We start from the raw sequence: 17,243 nt of genomic DNA, 5'->3' as shown, positions 1-17,243 counted from the left end.
ATCGTGAGGCAGCAGTGCTAACCACTGTGCCTACGTGCCAAACCGCCCTACCAAAATCACCTCACTTTTCCGTATTGAACTTCATCTGCCACCTATCTGCCCACATCATCAACTTGTCTATGTCCTTTTTAAAGTTCCATACTGTGGTCTTCACAATTTGCAATACTTCCAACTCATAATATTAATAGTGTTTAGCTAAAAGTTATCGAATCTTGCAGGTCCCTCAATTATATTGGGCTGTATTCGCCCCCTCTAGCTACAGAGTCAATGGGAACCCCACCCAGGGAAGACTGGCTTCTGCACGGTCAGTCAACGAACATTTAATTGGCCCTGAATAGCTTGGAGGCAGGACGTCTTCCTTTTAAGGTCTGAAAATCCTGCCTAAGAGAGCTGATAGCCAATCAGATGACCAGTAGCTTGGTAGTCTCAACAGCCAAAAGTGATGGCCACTGGGAGTGAAGGAAGGCCCCAGAGGAGTCAGTGACTGGAGACTGGACACCAAGGGTAAGTGGGAGTAATTTTGCCAGGTCAGTTTGGTAGGCCCAGGAGAGGGGTATTGGGGGACAGGATTTGAGAGGCTGGGGTGAGGTGGAATGGGGGTGACAGTACAGGGAAACGTGCGATCGTGGATGCTGGGGGTATGTCAATGGGCTCAGAGGATGCACAAAGGAGGTCCACCCCATTGTCTGACACCATCCCATGCAACTAAAACCTCCGGGCTTCCCACTTGGCTTCCTCTCCTTTCTACAGGTTAAATAGTGGCAGTAGGTGGGCTGGGACCCTTGTGTAACCATTAATTGGCCGGTTAAGGGCCTCAATAGGCTCAAAGGTGGATGGGCAGGCCACATGACACCTCCACCTCTCCCCACAAAATTTCATACAATTTGGGAGCAGATGGGTGGGTAACAGGAAGGCTGGATTTCACAGGTTCCTCGTGACTTCAATTCTGCCAGCAGGGATGCAGAAAATCCAGTTTTTGGAATATTCTGGACTGCTTGTAGACATCAAGGCAGCAGGCTGGATGAGAAGTTCATGAACAGAGACCAATACACCAGCTTCAGATGTAATGCGCTCAATAACTCAGATGAAGGGTGAGAGGCTGAAAACCCAAGTAAGATTCTCACAAGCATGTTCTGACTTTCAAAACAATTGATTTAAAAGTAAAATTTGAGGAGATGTCCTTTCAGAATCCCAGGACGGACACAGTGCAAGAGGCAAGTCTTCGGCGTCTTAGCCGGAATTTTCCAGACTGTTCACACACCTGGCCTCTGCTGCGAGTGAGGACGGAGAATTTGACACTCAGCTGAATCTTTGTTCACTGGAACAGGACCAGAGAATCCCACCGGCATGAATGGAAACTTCTGATATTTGTGTCTCTGCTGGCACCCCAATGAATCAGATTACCTTGTGCCTCTCACCGTCTTCTCCCCGTAGCCCTGCACATCATCTACACTGGGACCGAACATCACGCACTGCGTAATGTTAAGGTGCGGATCAAAAACCCCAAAATATGTTAGGAAGCCTGACTAGACCCCAATAGATTTTCCTATTTTGGCATTAGTGTGATGATAAGGTGCTTCACTCCAGATGTGATTCTATTGACCCAGTAGGAAGCATTTATCAAAACAAACTTTATTTAACAATGCAGTTTAACTATAACAAATGTATTAGCTCAACTTTTACCAATTGAAATACCTTAAACATGACATGATACAATTCTTAACTGCAAATCTATCTCAATTAGTTCCAATTCAGGCAACCTTCCTCTGATAGACTTAAACTCGGCATGTTGGCACAGTGGTTAGTACTGCTACCTCACAGTGCCAGGGATCTGGATTCGATTCGCAGCTTGGGTTACTGTCTGTATGGAGTTTGCACATTTACCCTACATCTGCACGGGTTTCCTCCCAGTGCTCCGATTTGCTCCAACAATCTGAAAGACTTGCTAGTTAGGTGCATTTGCCATGCTAAACTCTCCCTCTGTGTACCGAATAGGCGCTAGAAATGTGGAGACAGGGGATTTTCATAGTTATTTAATTACAGGGTTAATACAAGCCCAATTGGGACACTAATAATTAAATAAAGACATTAAATAAAATTCTTCTTCTAAGTCAGTTAGCAACACACAGGCTTACACACTGGTACTTGAGCTGCCAGTCCTTGAACCTCCAGAACACCTCTGCAGTGAAAGACAGAGACCTATTTCTCCTAATAGGTCCCCCAGAGAGAGACGCCTCCCATTACTTTCAGAACCAAGCGGAAATTGACTGATTTTTGCTGTAAGTTTAACTCCTCCCCTTAAGCACATGATTCTGTCAATCATCCTAATCAGAACCCTACTCTGAAACCACAATGGTAAAAACAAATAAACAAAAATGTATTAACTCAGATTACAACGGACACATCCCTAGCTAAAATCAACCATTAGCCTGCATTCTCAGCATGTGAGCAGACAATTTGGCACTATGTAAATCAGAGCTGAATTTTAAACATACCCCTTACAAGAAACATGAAATGAATACATTTCTTAAAGGCACAGTTTCATCACAGTAAAATAGGTGGCTGACCTAAAATTACCCATTTAACACTCACCCCCTTGCCTGAGAAGTACTCCTATTCTTTTGTTAGGTAGTGTTAATACACTCTTCACATAGAATTTACACATATGTAATGAGATTACACTTTACTACAGCCTTTACAAAAATAGTCAAACTATCTCTTCAATTTGTGCATGCATATAGTCAGAATCCTTCCTTGTTGCACACACAGTTCTGTTCACAGATTACCGTTATTTACATTAGCATACCAATGACAAGCAGCCACTTAATTCCTCTGACAGAAATTGAAAAGAAGAAATGTTTAGCTCTAGCTTTTTAAAATGTGTCAACACACTGCCTAATGTTTATGTCAAAATGAGGATGAAGCTGCCCTTTGGCATTGCATGTTTTATCAATGTCATCATTATTTGTTGACACCCTCCTGGTGACTAAATGTTAGTTGAGTCATAAACTCCAGTGCAATTTAAGTACCTAATTAAAAATGTCATGTTTGCCCTACATTTAAAAAAATCCACTGTCATTTTTGCAGAGGGGGGGAATATGGTACAAAGTAAAATACTATAGAAATTAAGTAATTTAAGGATAATTCAACCTGTCCTCTGTATGTTCCATGTTAGAGTTATTGAAAGGGTTGATAATCACAAGTTTAAAAATTATACAAGTTGCAAGTGGAATCTCCCTCACAGAGGGAAGCTATGTGCAATCCACAGGTCTTGATTAAAGTAGACCCAGATAAGAGTTAAGGACTGTTTAATTGACAATGTATCACTGCAGCTCATATTTGTCCATTAGAACAATGAACAACGGAAAAGGAAGTTGATATACCATTGAGCAAAGAGGTACTTATCGTTGCATCACGATACAAAGTGGAGAGAGATAACTCCTATACTTTTATTGGTATATGCTACTTATTTATAATTGAATTTGGAACTATAATTGCTTGTGTATTTCTGAATTCTGCACTCTGACCGATCTGAATGACTTAGTCAGGCGTTCTGTAGCACTACAGATGTCTATAAATCCCTTGAACCAGTCCGTGACTTTGTCTGGCTACAGGAGGGGAACGATAGTGTTAAACACAACAAGAAAAACATTGTGATAGCCCCCATATATTTGTCTTACACATGTAGCATTTTGTTTTCTTCTGGACTGTTTAAGTTGGCCAGACTGTTGAGGATAGCATTGAACAGGTCACAGATTTTTGTTTTACTGGTTTGTAGCAATCAGTTTTCACAAACACCTTTACAGGTCTGATTTTATCTTTCTATGAGATAATAATTTGGCCAGGCTATGTTGAGTCTGTATGCTGCCATCAGTTCTTTCAATCTTAACTCTGCTGCAGTAGATGTCAAAGTCTGCTCCATCTATAGATGATAAGTAGGACTTGCTGAAGTGCAGCATCAAAGTCAAAGGAGTAATGGCCATTTGCAGCCCCACTCCATCTGATAGGTATTATCAATTTTTAGTTAAGCACCACCAGATGACAAAGTCCACTTGTGTTGCTTTTGGAGACAGTATTCATTCTCTGGTTTCTCACTTGGTGAGCAATCAGCAGAGTTCCAATTAAAAAATGAATAGGATTCAAATCCACTATCTTAACTTCTAACAGCAGTCCACACCCCTGACCTCAAATGTTTTAGTGAATACCATCAGTGCCAGTGGAAGATAAGGAAAGGAATTTCAACTAAAATGCTTCCTTCGCAATTTGATGTAGATGAGATTTCAAAAGAAGGAAACAGAGCCCTTTTTTCTCTGGCAAGATCTAGTACATGGTCATAAACTTATTAATCTAGAAAGGAGTGCCAATAACTTTCTATTGTTTTCAGATATTTCATACTCTAATATTTCAATAATTTCTCTTTTATAAATCTCATTAATAGTTTCTGTTACTGACTTTATTACTGACTTTGACAGTCAGCAGAATACATTAAAATATTAAACTTCTGTCTTTTCACAAACAAAAAGGAGGTAGCGTTTTCCCCAGTCACTGAACTTTCGGAAAGTTTCATGATCTGGGGGGTGATTTCCCTCCCCCTCCCCAAAAAAAATCTAAGTGCCCAATGGGTAGGAAAACGGGAGATTTTCCCATCCCGTTTCTCTGGGCACACATTTTTCTGCAACTCGCAGAGTCCACTGGGGGATTCACACTGGGAATTTGATGGGAATCAGTTTTAATCCCCGCTTGTGGGAACCTGCCCGATGGGGGTTGGAAACATGAGCGAGCATGGGCGATACCATCCCAGGCTCACTCATGATATGGTAAAATCAGCCTCGCGCTGTTTCCCTTCATGAGGCTAACTGCACCATAGAAAAATGGCCCAAGAAAGTCGCGACTGGGATCTCGTTACAGAGAAGCGGGCCAGGAAGAACAAACTCGTGAATCTTACAACTCCATATTCTGTATCTTTTTCTCAATTGAAAGGATTTGAACAAAAAATACCTTCCAACTTAAAAACACATGTTACAGTTCATCGCTTCAGAACTTTGGGCTATATTTTCCTCTGTTCATTGACTTTAGTGAAAAATAAATCAAAGCCTATTTATGCTAATACAACATTATTTGCTAGCTCAAAATTCAAATGATCTAATAATTGGAATGAATAAATCTAAGGAAAACAGTACCGGAATGGATTTGAATTGAGCAACTTTGACCTTGAAGCAGGAAACAATGCTTTTTAATTTGCTGCTTTATTGAATTAAAAACTGCAAATGGAGGAAAACTGCCCTCAGATAATCAGCGAAACAGATCAAAGTTGGATGTGTTGCGACCTGTAAATCACAGCAATAGATCCTAACAAAGTTAACATGCAGCTGGTGCTGTACTCTGTGTCAGTTAAAGGGAGTAATTTATAAATATCAGGAAGTTCATGTGGTGAGCACTGCTGGAACATTGTGGTGCGAACAAAGCCAGGAAGATCATAGAAGAACTCAAGAATAGGACTTACATCAACAATTACAGGTTGCAGCTGGCATTGCAGAGGTTTAATTTTATCAAATATATTCAAATGATTGTTTAATTTGCTTTGCACCCAATTTTTTTCCTAACTATATTTCATAGACTACCCAACACAATAACCGAGCATGCCAAACCACACATACACTTCTCACAATCAACCCACATTTATCTCTCACCAAACCCAAAAGTCAATGCATTGTGACTTAATTATTCACACATACATAAGCATGAGTTATTTTCAGTCATTAAAAAACTAACCAGTCTTTAATCTGTTTCATGAACTTCGCTCGATTCTTGGAGCTACTGAGATCCTTTGTAAACTAATCAATAGGATTTCTGAGCTGTTAGATACATGGACATTACATGATGATACTGACTTTTGTTGGACAACCTACGTAATAACTATTATTACTTGCTTTGTCTACCATTGCCGATATCATAATGTGAATGAGACATGCAGTTCAACAAATCTAATGTTTTATTAGATCAGACAACCTGTAAAACATGTCACTTTCCTGAAAAACTAAATGTAATTTATTTGCTTTAAATATAGATTATAAATAGCGGTGGCACAGTGGCACAGTGAAGGGGTGGCACGGTGGCACAGTGAAGGGGTGGCACACTGGCTAGCACTGCTGCCTCACAGCACCAGGGACTTGGGTTCAATTCCGGCCTCGGGTGAGTGTGTTTGTGGAGTTTTTCGTCCTCCCTGTGTCTGCGTGGGTTTCCTCTGGGTGATCCAGTTTCCCCTACAGTCTGAAAGATGTGCTGGTTAGATTGATTGGCCATGCTAATTGTCCCTTCGAGTCAAGGGATTAGCAGTGGAAATACATGTGGTGACAGGAATTGGGCCTGGGCGGGATTGTCGCCAGTGCAGACTCGATGGGCCAAATGGCCTCCTTCTGTACTATATGTATTCTATGAATCAATACACTTCTCACAGCTATCAGTATTAACTCCTTGAATCAATGAGATTTGTACCCTAAACTATCTCCCCTTATTTCCTTCAATGAACCCAGGCTGTTAACATGTTGTCCAACTGCCTGACCAATATCAAGATCAGGGCGAGTTTAAATTTGCTTCAATAAATTTGGAAAACCAATCCTTTCTGTTTGAACCCTGGGATCTTGGAGCCTATTAGCTTCTGGTCTAATTGTGGACCAATGGAAGCTCAGTTTGATCCCTCAGGAAACATACCTCCCATTCCATCAACAAGATTGTCCCTCCTGTCTTCTGCACTATCACAGATCTTTCTTTTTTTCCCCTGCCACTTCCCCCACCTCCCCTGTCCCCATTCTCCCCCCTTCTGCACTTGCTTAAAGCCTGTTACATCTCTTCCAGTTCTGACAAAAGCTCATCAAACTGAAATGTCAGCTTTTCCTTTCCCCAGACACCGCCCGACCTGCTCAGCATTTCCAACATTTTCTCTTTTTAGTCCATCACCAAGAATGCCTTCTTGCAAAAAGTGCCTCGACTTCTAGTCTCTGACTCTCTGTCGCTGACGCTGTAATCTAGACATTTGAGTATATTTTAACATAATTAAACAATCCCCATCAGATACTGACCCCTCACCGGAATTTCAAACCCCACCAATGTGTTAATAACAGGTTCCCCCTGACAGGAACCTGTTGTGGGACTCCCACCACCACCACTGCTCCCCACCAGCACCTCCCCCCACACCCCACCTTGGGTGCAAAAGTGCAAGGGTGTAAAAATAGCTCCCGGGAAAAGGGGACGTGGCCAGGCATTGCCCTTGCGATGCCAATGTGGCACAGTTTGGCACTGCCTGCCTGGCCCAATGCCAACCCAGCAATGCCAGCTGACGTACTGCCAGGAGGGACCCTAGCAGAAGCCTCATGGGCAGCGGGGGATTGATATATTTATGGTGGTGAGCAGCAGCAGACATGCGGCAAGCTGTACAGCCTTACAACTGTATTCCCCCCCTTGGACTTCAGGTGAGTACATTGATATGTCAAAGATGAAAGTGGCAAATACAACCATGATGCAACAGTCTAAACCACTGTCATCAAAGGCAATGGTAAACCCCATGGCATGTTGATATTTTCTACCGTATCTTGTAATGTGCAGTGTCCTTCAGGCAATCATGCTATAATCCTCGATCCTAGACAATTTCATCTCAGTCCCCTCTAAATATTGACAGAACATGGGTGCCACGGTAGCACAGCGGTTAGTAATGCTGCCAGACAGCGCCAGCGATCCAATTTCAACTCTGGCCTTGGGTCACTGTCTGTGTGGAGTTTGCACGTTCTCCCCGATTCTGCTTGGGTTTCCTCCTGCAGTCCAAAAGATGTGTGGGTTAGGTGGATTGGCCATGCTAAATTGCCCCTCAATGTCAGGGGGACTAGCTAGGGTAAATTCTTGGGGTTATGGGGATAGGGCCTGGGTGGAACTGTGATTGGTGCAGATTCGATGGGTTGTAGGATTCTATGATTACCGTTACAACCTCCAAAGCTGAGTGCCTCCAAAACCTTTCATGAACATTTTTTTAACTCATTCGTGGGACATGGGTGTTGCTGGCTGGATCAAAATTTGTTGCCCATCTCCAGTTGTTTGAGGGCAGTTGAAAGTTAATCACATTGCTGTGGGTCTGGAGTCGTATGTAAGCAAAAGGTTTCCTTCCCTAAAAGGTGTTAGTGAACCAGATAGATTTTTCTGACAATCAACAATGGTTTCATGGTCATCGTAGATTCTTAATTCCAGATGTTTTTTATTAAATTCAGATTTATCATCTGCTGTGGTAGGATTCGAAACCCAGTCCTCAGAACATTAGCTGAATTTCTGGATTATTAGGCTAGCAATAATACCACTAGGCCATCACCTCCCCTGTGTGTCTGTGCTGACAGAAACCTATATGCAAGCATAAATCAAAAGATGGATATATGATATATATGATTATCCCTGTCACACAACAGTTATCCATCTGCCTTAGCAAAAATATCAGCTGAAATCCCATAAGGCACATGAATTAACACCAGTTTAATGAAAACAGATTCCTTTTGCAAAAATATTTGACATGATGGGTTGGATTTCTGGACTACATGATGGTGGAAATGACTGGACCTCCTCTTGCCTTTAAACCTGGCCTGGATGAAGTTTCAGCCCCATCTTTTGTATCCTTCCATTAAAAGCATCCTGAGTACTGAATGTAATTTAATGAGAAGCCAAAAATGATGGGTGGCATGGTGGCACAGTGGTTAGCACTGCTGCCTCACAGAGCCAGGGACCTGAGTTCAATTCCGGTCTCGGGTCACCGTCCGTGTGGAGTTTGCACATTCTCCCCAAGTCTGCACGGGTTTCCTCTGGATGCTCTGGTCTCCTCCCATACTCCAAAAATGTGCCAGTTAGTTTGATTAACTGTGTTAAATTGCCTTTAGTGTCAAGGGGACTAGCAGGGCAAATATGTAGGGTTACGAGGATAGGGCCTTGGTGTAATTGTAGTTGGTGCAGGCTCGATGGGCTGAATGGCCTCCTTCAAACTGATTTTATGATGTTAATTTGCATATTAACATTGCAAATACAAGCTCTGTAACAGAGTGACAAAGTCCTTCATTTGGACAGGCAACTTGGATACTTGGAAAGGTATACCATCAATGAAACACTTTGAGGAAATTCTTCAACTTGACATGCAATGCCCTCGATTCTACTACACAGGCAAAGGTATTGCTTACAAGAAGCTGGCATGGACTGTCCACTCACCCCCAGCAATTTTGATATTGAGGGCTGTTCTGATCAATGCCATCAGGGTAGACGTGAAATGCACAGAGCCATCTTCAGCGATCGGCATGTTCATTCTTACAAGTCGCTGTGAGCAAATAGGACACTGGAGGTTAGTGGGAATTTCTGCATTGAGCACAGACGAGAGACAATGCATGTGGCAAGCTGCACTTTTAACAATGTTAACTCCTTATCTGCTGAGGCAAACCGGCGTCAAATCTTAAACCCACTTTCCTTTTAAAGCCATGCAGCTGTCAGAGAGATGGGAAAGTGATACAAAACCAGTTTCCCTCTTCATACACGATCTGCTTAGAAAACATGTAAAACCATTTTCAATTTTAATTCTTTTGTTTTGTAAGTCAAAGTATCATATTCTGGAAGATTTTTTAAAAAATTAATCTACATTTCAACCACAGATAGGACTGATACTGTGACCCTGGATTGAATGCTGGTAATCTTTGCACTTGTTGCAATTCTTGCATCTAATTTTTCGAGTGGCTGAATAGGGCAAATGGGAATCCTATTCAAAAACATTTCACGCAGCAATAAAATACAGCCATCATTTTTCCATCGTTAAAATGTGTCGCTAATAAGGCACCTGAAGGTTCAGGACCCTGCAATCAGAAGGCTGGTTCACACGTTCGACAAAAGTAGAGCTCGCAATGCTCTGACACTGTCGATCTCAGTCAGCAGACCAGGAGTTAACACAAGTGAGCATTCTGTAGTCTGAACACAACACGATGCAACAAACAACTTACTGAAATAGAGTCAGTGTGAATCCATTCGAGAGCAAGAGAATTTGAGCGACAGAGAGAGAGAGAGAGAGAAAGGCATAGCAATGAGCAGACAGATGGAGAGTTCCGCAACAGAGCAGAAACAGGCACAGACTCGCATGCAATTCAAAGGACGAGCAATTTAGTACATGCTGGAATGCAATGGCACATGAACTGTACAGGGATTTGTCCTGCTGTTCTGAAGAGACTGTTGAAGACCTGACAGATCGATATACAATTATAGAAGGAAGAGAGAACAAACTTTAGAATTACAATTGAATTTTCTTTTCCAAAAAGGTTAAAAAAGCAGATTTAAGTTTGTGCCAGACAATAAGATTTAAAGCAAGGTCTTTTTGCAAAGAGGACAGAGAAGTAAAATAAAGAGAAAAATGGGATGTTTAATACAAGATGTGAATATATCTAAAATATCGTCACTATATAAAATACAAACTAGGTACAATTACGATGTTTCACTTCACATCTACAAGTTCCAAACTAAAAATGTACTGTTATATTTAGTAACTGTGGTAACTGCGGATCAAAAACTAAATTTATTCACAAATAATTGAACTCTGATGGCAATGAGTGAATATTGCACAATTGTCAAGAAAAATATCTTTACGGTTGGTTTATCTTTTGGATCTTTTGTTGCTATGCTCATGGGAAAAATTAAATCAACTTTTGTATGCTTCTCTCTCTCTCTCTACCTGTACCAGTCTCTAATTATATCCCAAATCTCTCAACGTCTATCGTTTTCTTGTTGCAGGCTGCTTGTCTCCAATTCTTTCTGATTTGTCCTTATTCTCAGTGCAGGTCTCACGCTCTTTTTCTCTTCAATTTACCTTCCAACTCCCTTTTATACTTTCCAAACTGATTGATGTTTCTAAAATCAGTGCGTTTGAGTGGTTTTTTTTTGATTGGTGGTAAATAAGCAAAACAGATAATCACATTTATTTCGATTGATTTTGGAAAGTCACACAGCTAAATGGAAATGCACAGAAGTGGCAACTGAAACATGAAAGGAAAGTGGCTTGTGACATGATAACCTGACTAGACACAAGAACTGACAGACAAACAAGTCTTCCATGCCCCTCCACTTATTTAGTCCGGATTACTGTAAAAACATGCAAATTTAAACAAGATACAAACCCAATAACTCTTGTATTTATTTTTATTTTATTTTAAGTATTTATTTTAAGCAGCACTGGATCGCTTCACTACATGACCAGGTTGGAACCATCCATGCACAATCTGAACTGTTATAGATGGAGGACAGTACCCATCGCTGCCAGCACACTTCTGTTATTCAAACTACTCTGTATAGCTGCGTGACACCGAGCATTAGCTCTTCAGTTACACTGGTTGAGTGTAAGTGGATTGTCTCTATTATAAAGGCCCAAACTCAAAGGAGGCTTAGAAACAGTACTTGGCAGCGAGAAAAAAAAATCCCTTTTTACGAAGGATTTCTTGATGCTTATAGATTAGGGCTTGAAACTTAATGGGGGCAAATGTTTCCCATTCTCCCCGCCATGAGAAAGGTCCACTGACCTCGGATGGGAGTTTCCAGTTTTGGGGCAAGCGTGGCCAGTATAGATAGATATATAAACAAACTGTGCAACCACATTAACCACAATAAGGGCAGAAATATATTGAGACTTCTGAATACAAAATGGAACAGCATGAACAACAGTTACATAAATATAATAGCACACACAGGAAAACACAGAGTTGGATTTGACATGTAAGGTAGTTTTGTGTATATATTTGGTTCATATGCTACCTTGTAAGCGACTCTTGCAGGACATTTCTTTCCCAGACCTAAGGGTGGACACATGTGTCTCAGCATCTCATACATGTCATTGTGAGTGATGCGCCCACTTTGGAAAAGAAGTGAGGCAAAATCAAATTTAAGTCCAAACAACAGAACAAAAAAAAGGGAACAAAAACAGAAAGGAAAAAAAGAAACACAGAAATCCAGGTTAATTAGATTCCAAAACGGAGGTGCAAGACTTTCCAGTGCAACGCAGGCTTTGCATGGGAATGCGTCTTCTTGCAATGAAATCTAGATTCTCTAATCCCTGTTTCAATGTGGAATGATTGACAGTTTAGTAGATGGTGAAAGAATGTACAAATGATGGCTTCCTTTCATCGAACATACTTTCAAGTCAGCATGCTAAGAAAATCGCTAGCAAACTCATAAAAGCTAAACACTGGATTGAATGGAGGAAGATGGTCAATGTCAATCATTCCTATTCGGATGCATACAGTCAGGGCGTTTTGGATAATCTACTTATCAGTTTAATTTCAAACCTTATAGGCCAACCTATGTGGGCAGTTCTTCCCTAAGCCAAGGGGTGGTGAGATAATACGCAACAATTTGTACATTTCCTTATAATGAATCCGGTAACTGGAAAAAGAATTTCACAGGTTAGAAAGTGAGCGCTACAAATGAACTTATGAAACAAGGCTTCACATCAGTGAATCGATTGGCTCACGCAAACCAAAGGAACGACATGGTACATGCAGAAACAACTGATTCCTGGAGCAAAAAAAAACTTCCAAATGGGACGCAAACAGAACAACATTGAATATTCATTGAACAAAATCTATTTCCTTATCAGATTGCATTTGCAAAGGTAAGCATATGTATTTTAGATAATTGCCTGCCGTCATAACCAAAGCACTTAAAATGTTTCTCATTCATGCTCTACGGTTGAATTCATTTATTTTAAACCTTTGCATAAATATGCAGCAGAAATAACAGCAACGCTTGAAAAATCAGAACATTTGTACCACTGGATGGGTTGCTATGTCAGGTCTGTACGATTTGTAGTTTATTTGCAGATGGGCTGTAAATAGTATCATCGTCTTAACTATCAGGATTTTTGACTTGGGCATCAAAGGAATAGGAGGAACTTAAGTGTTTACTCGGACACGTCACTCCACGGTAATATTTTTCATTACCAAAAAAAAAACACTTTGTGAACTAATTACTGATCGAAAACCCCAGACAGTTCATGAGGATAACTATACTTACATTCGAACCTCAAGGAAATGATGAGCGAGTGACTATCACAGACACCACATTCACAATGACAAATGTCAATATATTAAACAAGCAATCCACAAAGCGTTGACTTTAAACGCTTAACATTCTCAAAATTAAACCACAATGAGTAAGGTAAATGAAGATCACTGAGCACCACAGCACTCTGAAAATATTGGCTCGAAGGCTTCCATGGAGTGATCAATGGTTAGGTAATAATAAATGAAGAAAATGGGATAAAACTGCCACAGTTTTTCCAGTTTGAGTCAAGTAATCCTATTTGATATCAGTCAGCTTTTGAAAGAACGCTTGTATTTTTGAATTTAAATGAACCAGAATTGGCAATGATTGAATAAATAATTGACAATATTAATGCCTGCTTTTCAAAAATGATGGGCCAAACACGGATCTCATCTGCGGCAGTTCCACCATTTTGTTTGCTTAGCCCAAGTTACCTGCAGGAGAAAGGTAGTTAGGAAGTGACAGATCATTTTTGCCTCCAATATGAATATTTATTCCTTTACGTGTACATGGTTTCACCTCATACAAGCTTCATTTTTTGTTTTTATAAGTATTTTTTGAAGCACCAAGCTGCAGAAAAAAAAAACCTTTCTTTTGTTCTGCCCCTACTTTTTTTTTTAAAATGAGTTAACCATGAACCACTTTGCTTGTGTAGTCCAAACTTAATAGCAATTAAATTTACTAATGTGTTACGTATTTTTATGTGACTCTTTAGTGTTATTTGATCATGGTGGCTCCTCCACTGGGTGGAGAGGAACCGTTTATTTCTTAGGCAATAACAGAGGGCAACAGAGGACAAGAGCAAATATGATTCCTCTTCCAGTTCCATTTGCTTGGTATCACAACTGGAAGATGGCATGAGCTCAACTGATCATCCAGCATCCATTGGCAATAGAATCATTGAATACCTATAGTGCAGAAGATGCCTTTTCACCCATTGAGTCTGCATCAACTCTCTGACAGAACATCTTCCCCTTCTGCCCTATCCCCATAACCCCAAGACTATTCCACCTAACCTGCACATCTTTGGAGTGTGGGAGGAAACCACAGCACCTGGAAGAAACCCATGCAGACACGGGGAGAACGTGCAAACTCCACACGGACCGTGACTGAAGGCCAGAATTGAACCCGGGTGCCTGGAACGTGAGGCAGCAGTGCTAACCATTATGCCACCGTGCCATCCAGAAAGGTCAACACGTGTAAAAGTAATTCTTGTCTGTGCGCATCCTTTTTATTTGCAAATTCAGTATACAAAGCGCATTGGTGTATCACAACCTAAATCAGTCAATGGTTTAATTGTACAGAGGCATGCTGGTACTGCGCAAAGCAGCTCCAGCCCGAAGGTTCACGAGGCTGATTTCAGTCTGAACTAACAGTTGAAATGGTCTCAGCATCTATATGGTATTTGGGAGTGAGGGAATTGGTACAGCAAATCAGCCGGGGATATAAAGCAGCGAGTGCTGCACGTATAGACATCGAATGGGAATGGAGGCAAAATACTGCAGATGCTGGAATCTGAAACAAAAACAGAAAATGCTGGAAAATCTCAGATAGCATCAGTGGAGAGAGAATAGAGCCAGCCATCCAGACTCAAAACGTTAATTCTATTCTCTCTCCACAGATGCTGTCAGACCTGCTGAGATTTTCCAGCATTTTCTGTTTTTGATACAATCAGTTGTGCTGTATTCAATGGTTTGCCAATGCTCATAGCGAAAGCTCACGTGTAAAGAATGGTCAAGAATCCCACTCCTGACATTGATTTACAGGCAGCACGGTGGTTAGCACTGCTGCTTCACAGCGCCAGGGACCCAGGTTCAATTCCGACCTCAGGTCACTGTTCTCTCCGTGTCTGCGTGGGTTTCCTCTGGGTGCTCCAGTTTCCCGCCACGGGTTAGGTTGATTGACCGTGCTAAATTGTCCCTAGCGTCAGGTGGAATAGCAGGGTAAATGTGTGGGATTAGGGACTGGGTGGGATTGTGGTTAGTGCAGACTCAATGGGCTGAATAGCCTCCTTCTGCACTGTAGGGATGCTATGATAGAATTCTATGACTCGGGTAAGGTTCCAGAGAACCATACATGCTTTGGAAAGTAGGGTCAAGCAAAAAGGAAAGGGAGAAAATTGGCAAGTACTAATAATGATAATTACTGAAACAAAAACTAGATGCAATGGCCCTTATACTCTCGACACTGCTGTTGCCGAGCTTTCCTACTCGTTAACTTTGAACTGACAAATTCCTGAACAAGTCCAAAGTGCGCAAAGTGCACTCTGTAAAGGGACAGGTGAATTTGTGTTAGTCTTGAGTGTGAGATAAAGGTCCAGTGAAGACCACTGACTTCAAATTATATCTTAATCTCAGTCACAATGCAAAGTTATCCCACTGACATCAGATCTGCCTGATAAATCTACTCATCAAGAAACCAAACATCACACTGATTTAATATCTCCTTTTTTCAAACATAGACTAGGTTTTTGTCCTATATCCTGCACCCATTTAACTCACTGGCTTAGTTTTTATATCTAGTTATCTCCCTTTTTGGGTGTGAAATAAGCAACAGTGGGATCACTGAGCTTTAAACTCTGATCTCCCAAAGGTTAACATGGACATACATTGTGCAATGAGCTGAAGTTCACAATGCACAGCCATTCAGATGCTAATAACCACAACTGGACAGCCATAAACCAGATTCAGTCCAACTCAAAGGCTTACAGTCTTATTCCCCCCCTTTAGGCTCCAGGTGAGTGCATTGATATGTCAAAGATGAAAGTGGTAAAATACAACAATGAGGCAACAGTCTGAACTGTTGTCATCAAAAGACAATGATAATCCCATGGCATGTTGATACTTTCTACTTAAGAACATTACTCTGTAATGTGCAGTGTACTGCAGGCAATCATGCTTTAATCCTCTATTCTAAACAATTTCATCCTATTCCCCTCTAAATATTGACAGAACACGGGGTGGCACAGTGGTTAGCAATGCTGCCTCATAGCACCAGGGACCCAAGTTCAACTCTGGCCTTGGGTGACTGTGTGCAATTTGCACCTTCTCCCCATATCTGCGTGGGTTTCCTCTGGGTGCTCTGATTTCCTCCCACAGTCTAAAGATATGCAGGTTAGGTTGTTTAGCCATGATAAATTGCCCCTTCGTGTCAGGGAGAGTAGCAGGTTAAATACATGGGGTTATGGGGCTAGGCCCTGGGTGGGATTGCTGTCGGCACAGGCTCCATGGGCCAAATGGTCTCCTTCTGCACTGTAAGGATTCTATGATGCCAGCTGCTCTTGCCTTTTATTCCCAGATGTGAGGAATCCACACTTTGCTTAGTCTGGTCCCTTAATGTTAGAGGAATTGGCAGGGAAAATATGTGATGTGACGGGGATAGGGCCCGGGTGGGATCGTGGTTGGTGCAGGCTTGATGGGCCAAAAGGCCTCCTTCTGCACTGTAGGGATTCTATGAACAATTTAGTTCATTAAGACATAGGAGTCTCAACCACTTCACAACCAGAGAGTTTACCATTTCTAGCCAGTAAACATCAGCCAATATTCATTACAGTCGCCATCACGGTTCAGTACTCTAGTTATACAGAGAGTTTGTTCAGTAACGTAAGGATTATAATCTTTTGGGTGACATCAGAAGCCAACTGTCTCTTTACTAACCCTTGTCGAAAGGTAACACAATCGTGCACATCCAATCGGACATGTCACCAGGAAATGTGGTCACCATTACTGAGCTCAAAAGTCACTTGCTGAACCTACAGCCTCCTTCAAACAAATGACTTTGTCTCACATGACTGCTTTTAGCTGGCTACATTGGAGATTCTATACCAAGCACTAAAATAATTTTTTCCACAATAACTCTTTCCATAATGGCGAGATGTTGCAGCACTTGCCAGCTTTACACCAAAGACAAATTTAAAACAAATACAGCAACTCCCGATAGTCTGACACGTCAGGCATAACGGCAAGAATGTTATCGGTCTGCCTGCCACAGGAATCGGAGCGGGCAGAGCATGGGAAGGTCCTTTCATGAGGCCATCCCAAAATAATAAGGGCGGCACAGTGGTTAGCACTGTGTCCTCACAGCACCAGGGACCTGGGTTCGATTCCTGGCTTGGGTCACTGTCTGCGTGGAGTTTGCACATTCTCCCCATGTGT

General features: G+C 41.6%; 1 protein-coding gene across 1 annotated transcript in view; it reads right to left on the bottom strand.

Moving 5' to 3' along the window:
• The window catches only part of cacna1ba (calcium channel, voltage-dependent, N type, alpha 1B subunit, a), a 621,447-nt gene that overhangs the window by 34,938 nt on the left and 569,266 nt on the right, over nt 1-17,243 (bottom strand). The window contains exons 37-38 of the mRNA XM_080212160.1: nt 11,803-11,899; nt 9,232-9,337 (exon numbers count right to left, since the gene is read on the bottom strand). Coding sequence (XP_080068286.1) covers nt 9,232-9,337; nt 11,803-11,899 — 203 coding nt within the window. The remainder of the gene's footprint in view (nt 1-9,231; nt 9,338-11,802; nt 11,900-17,243) is intronic.

The sequence above is a fragment of the Carcharhinus amblyrhynchos genome, chromosome 25 (genome assembly GCF_965287045.1).
Source record: "Carcharhinus amblyrhynchos chromosome 25, sCarAmb.v2.hapA, whole genome shotgun sequence".
In the NCBI taxonomy this organism is placed as follows: Eukaryota; Metazoa; Chordata; class Chondrichthyes; order Carcharhiniformes; family Carcharhinidae; genus Carcharhinus; species Carcharhinus amblyrhynchos.
The sequence above is the reverse complement of the archived record's forward strand: the minus strand, read 5'-3'. Positions and strand labels throughout refer to the sequence as shown.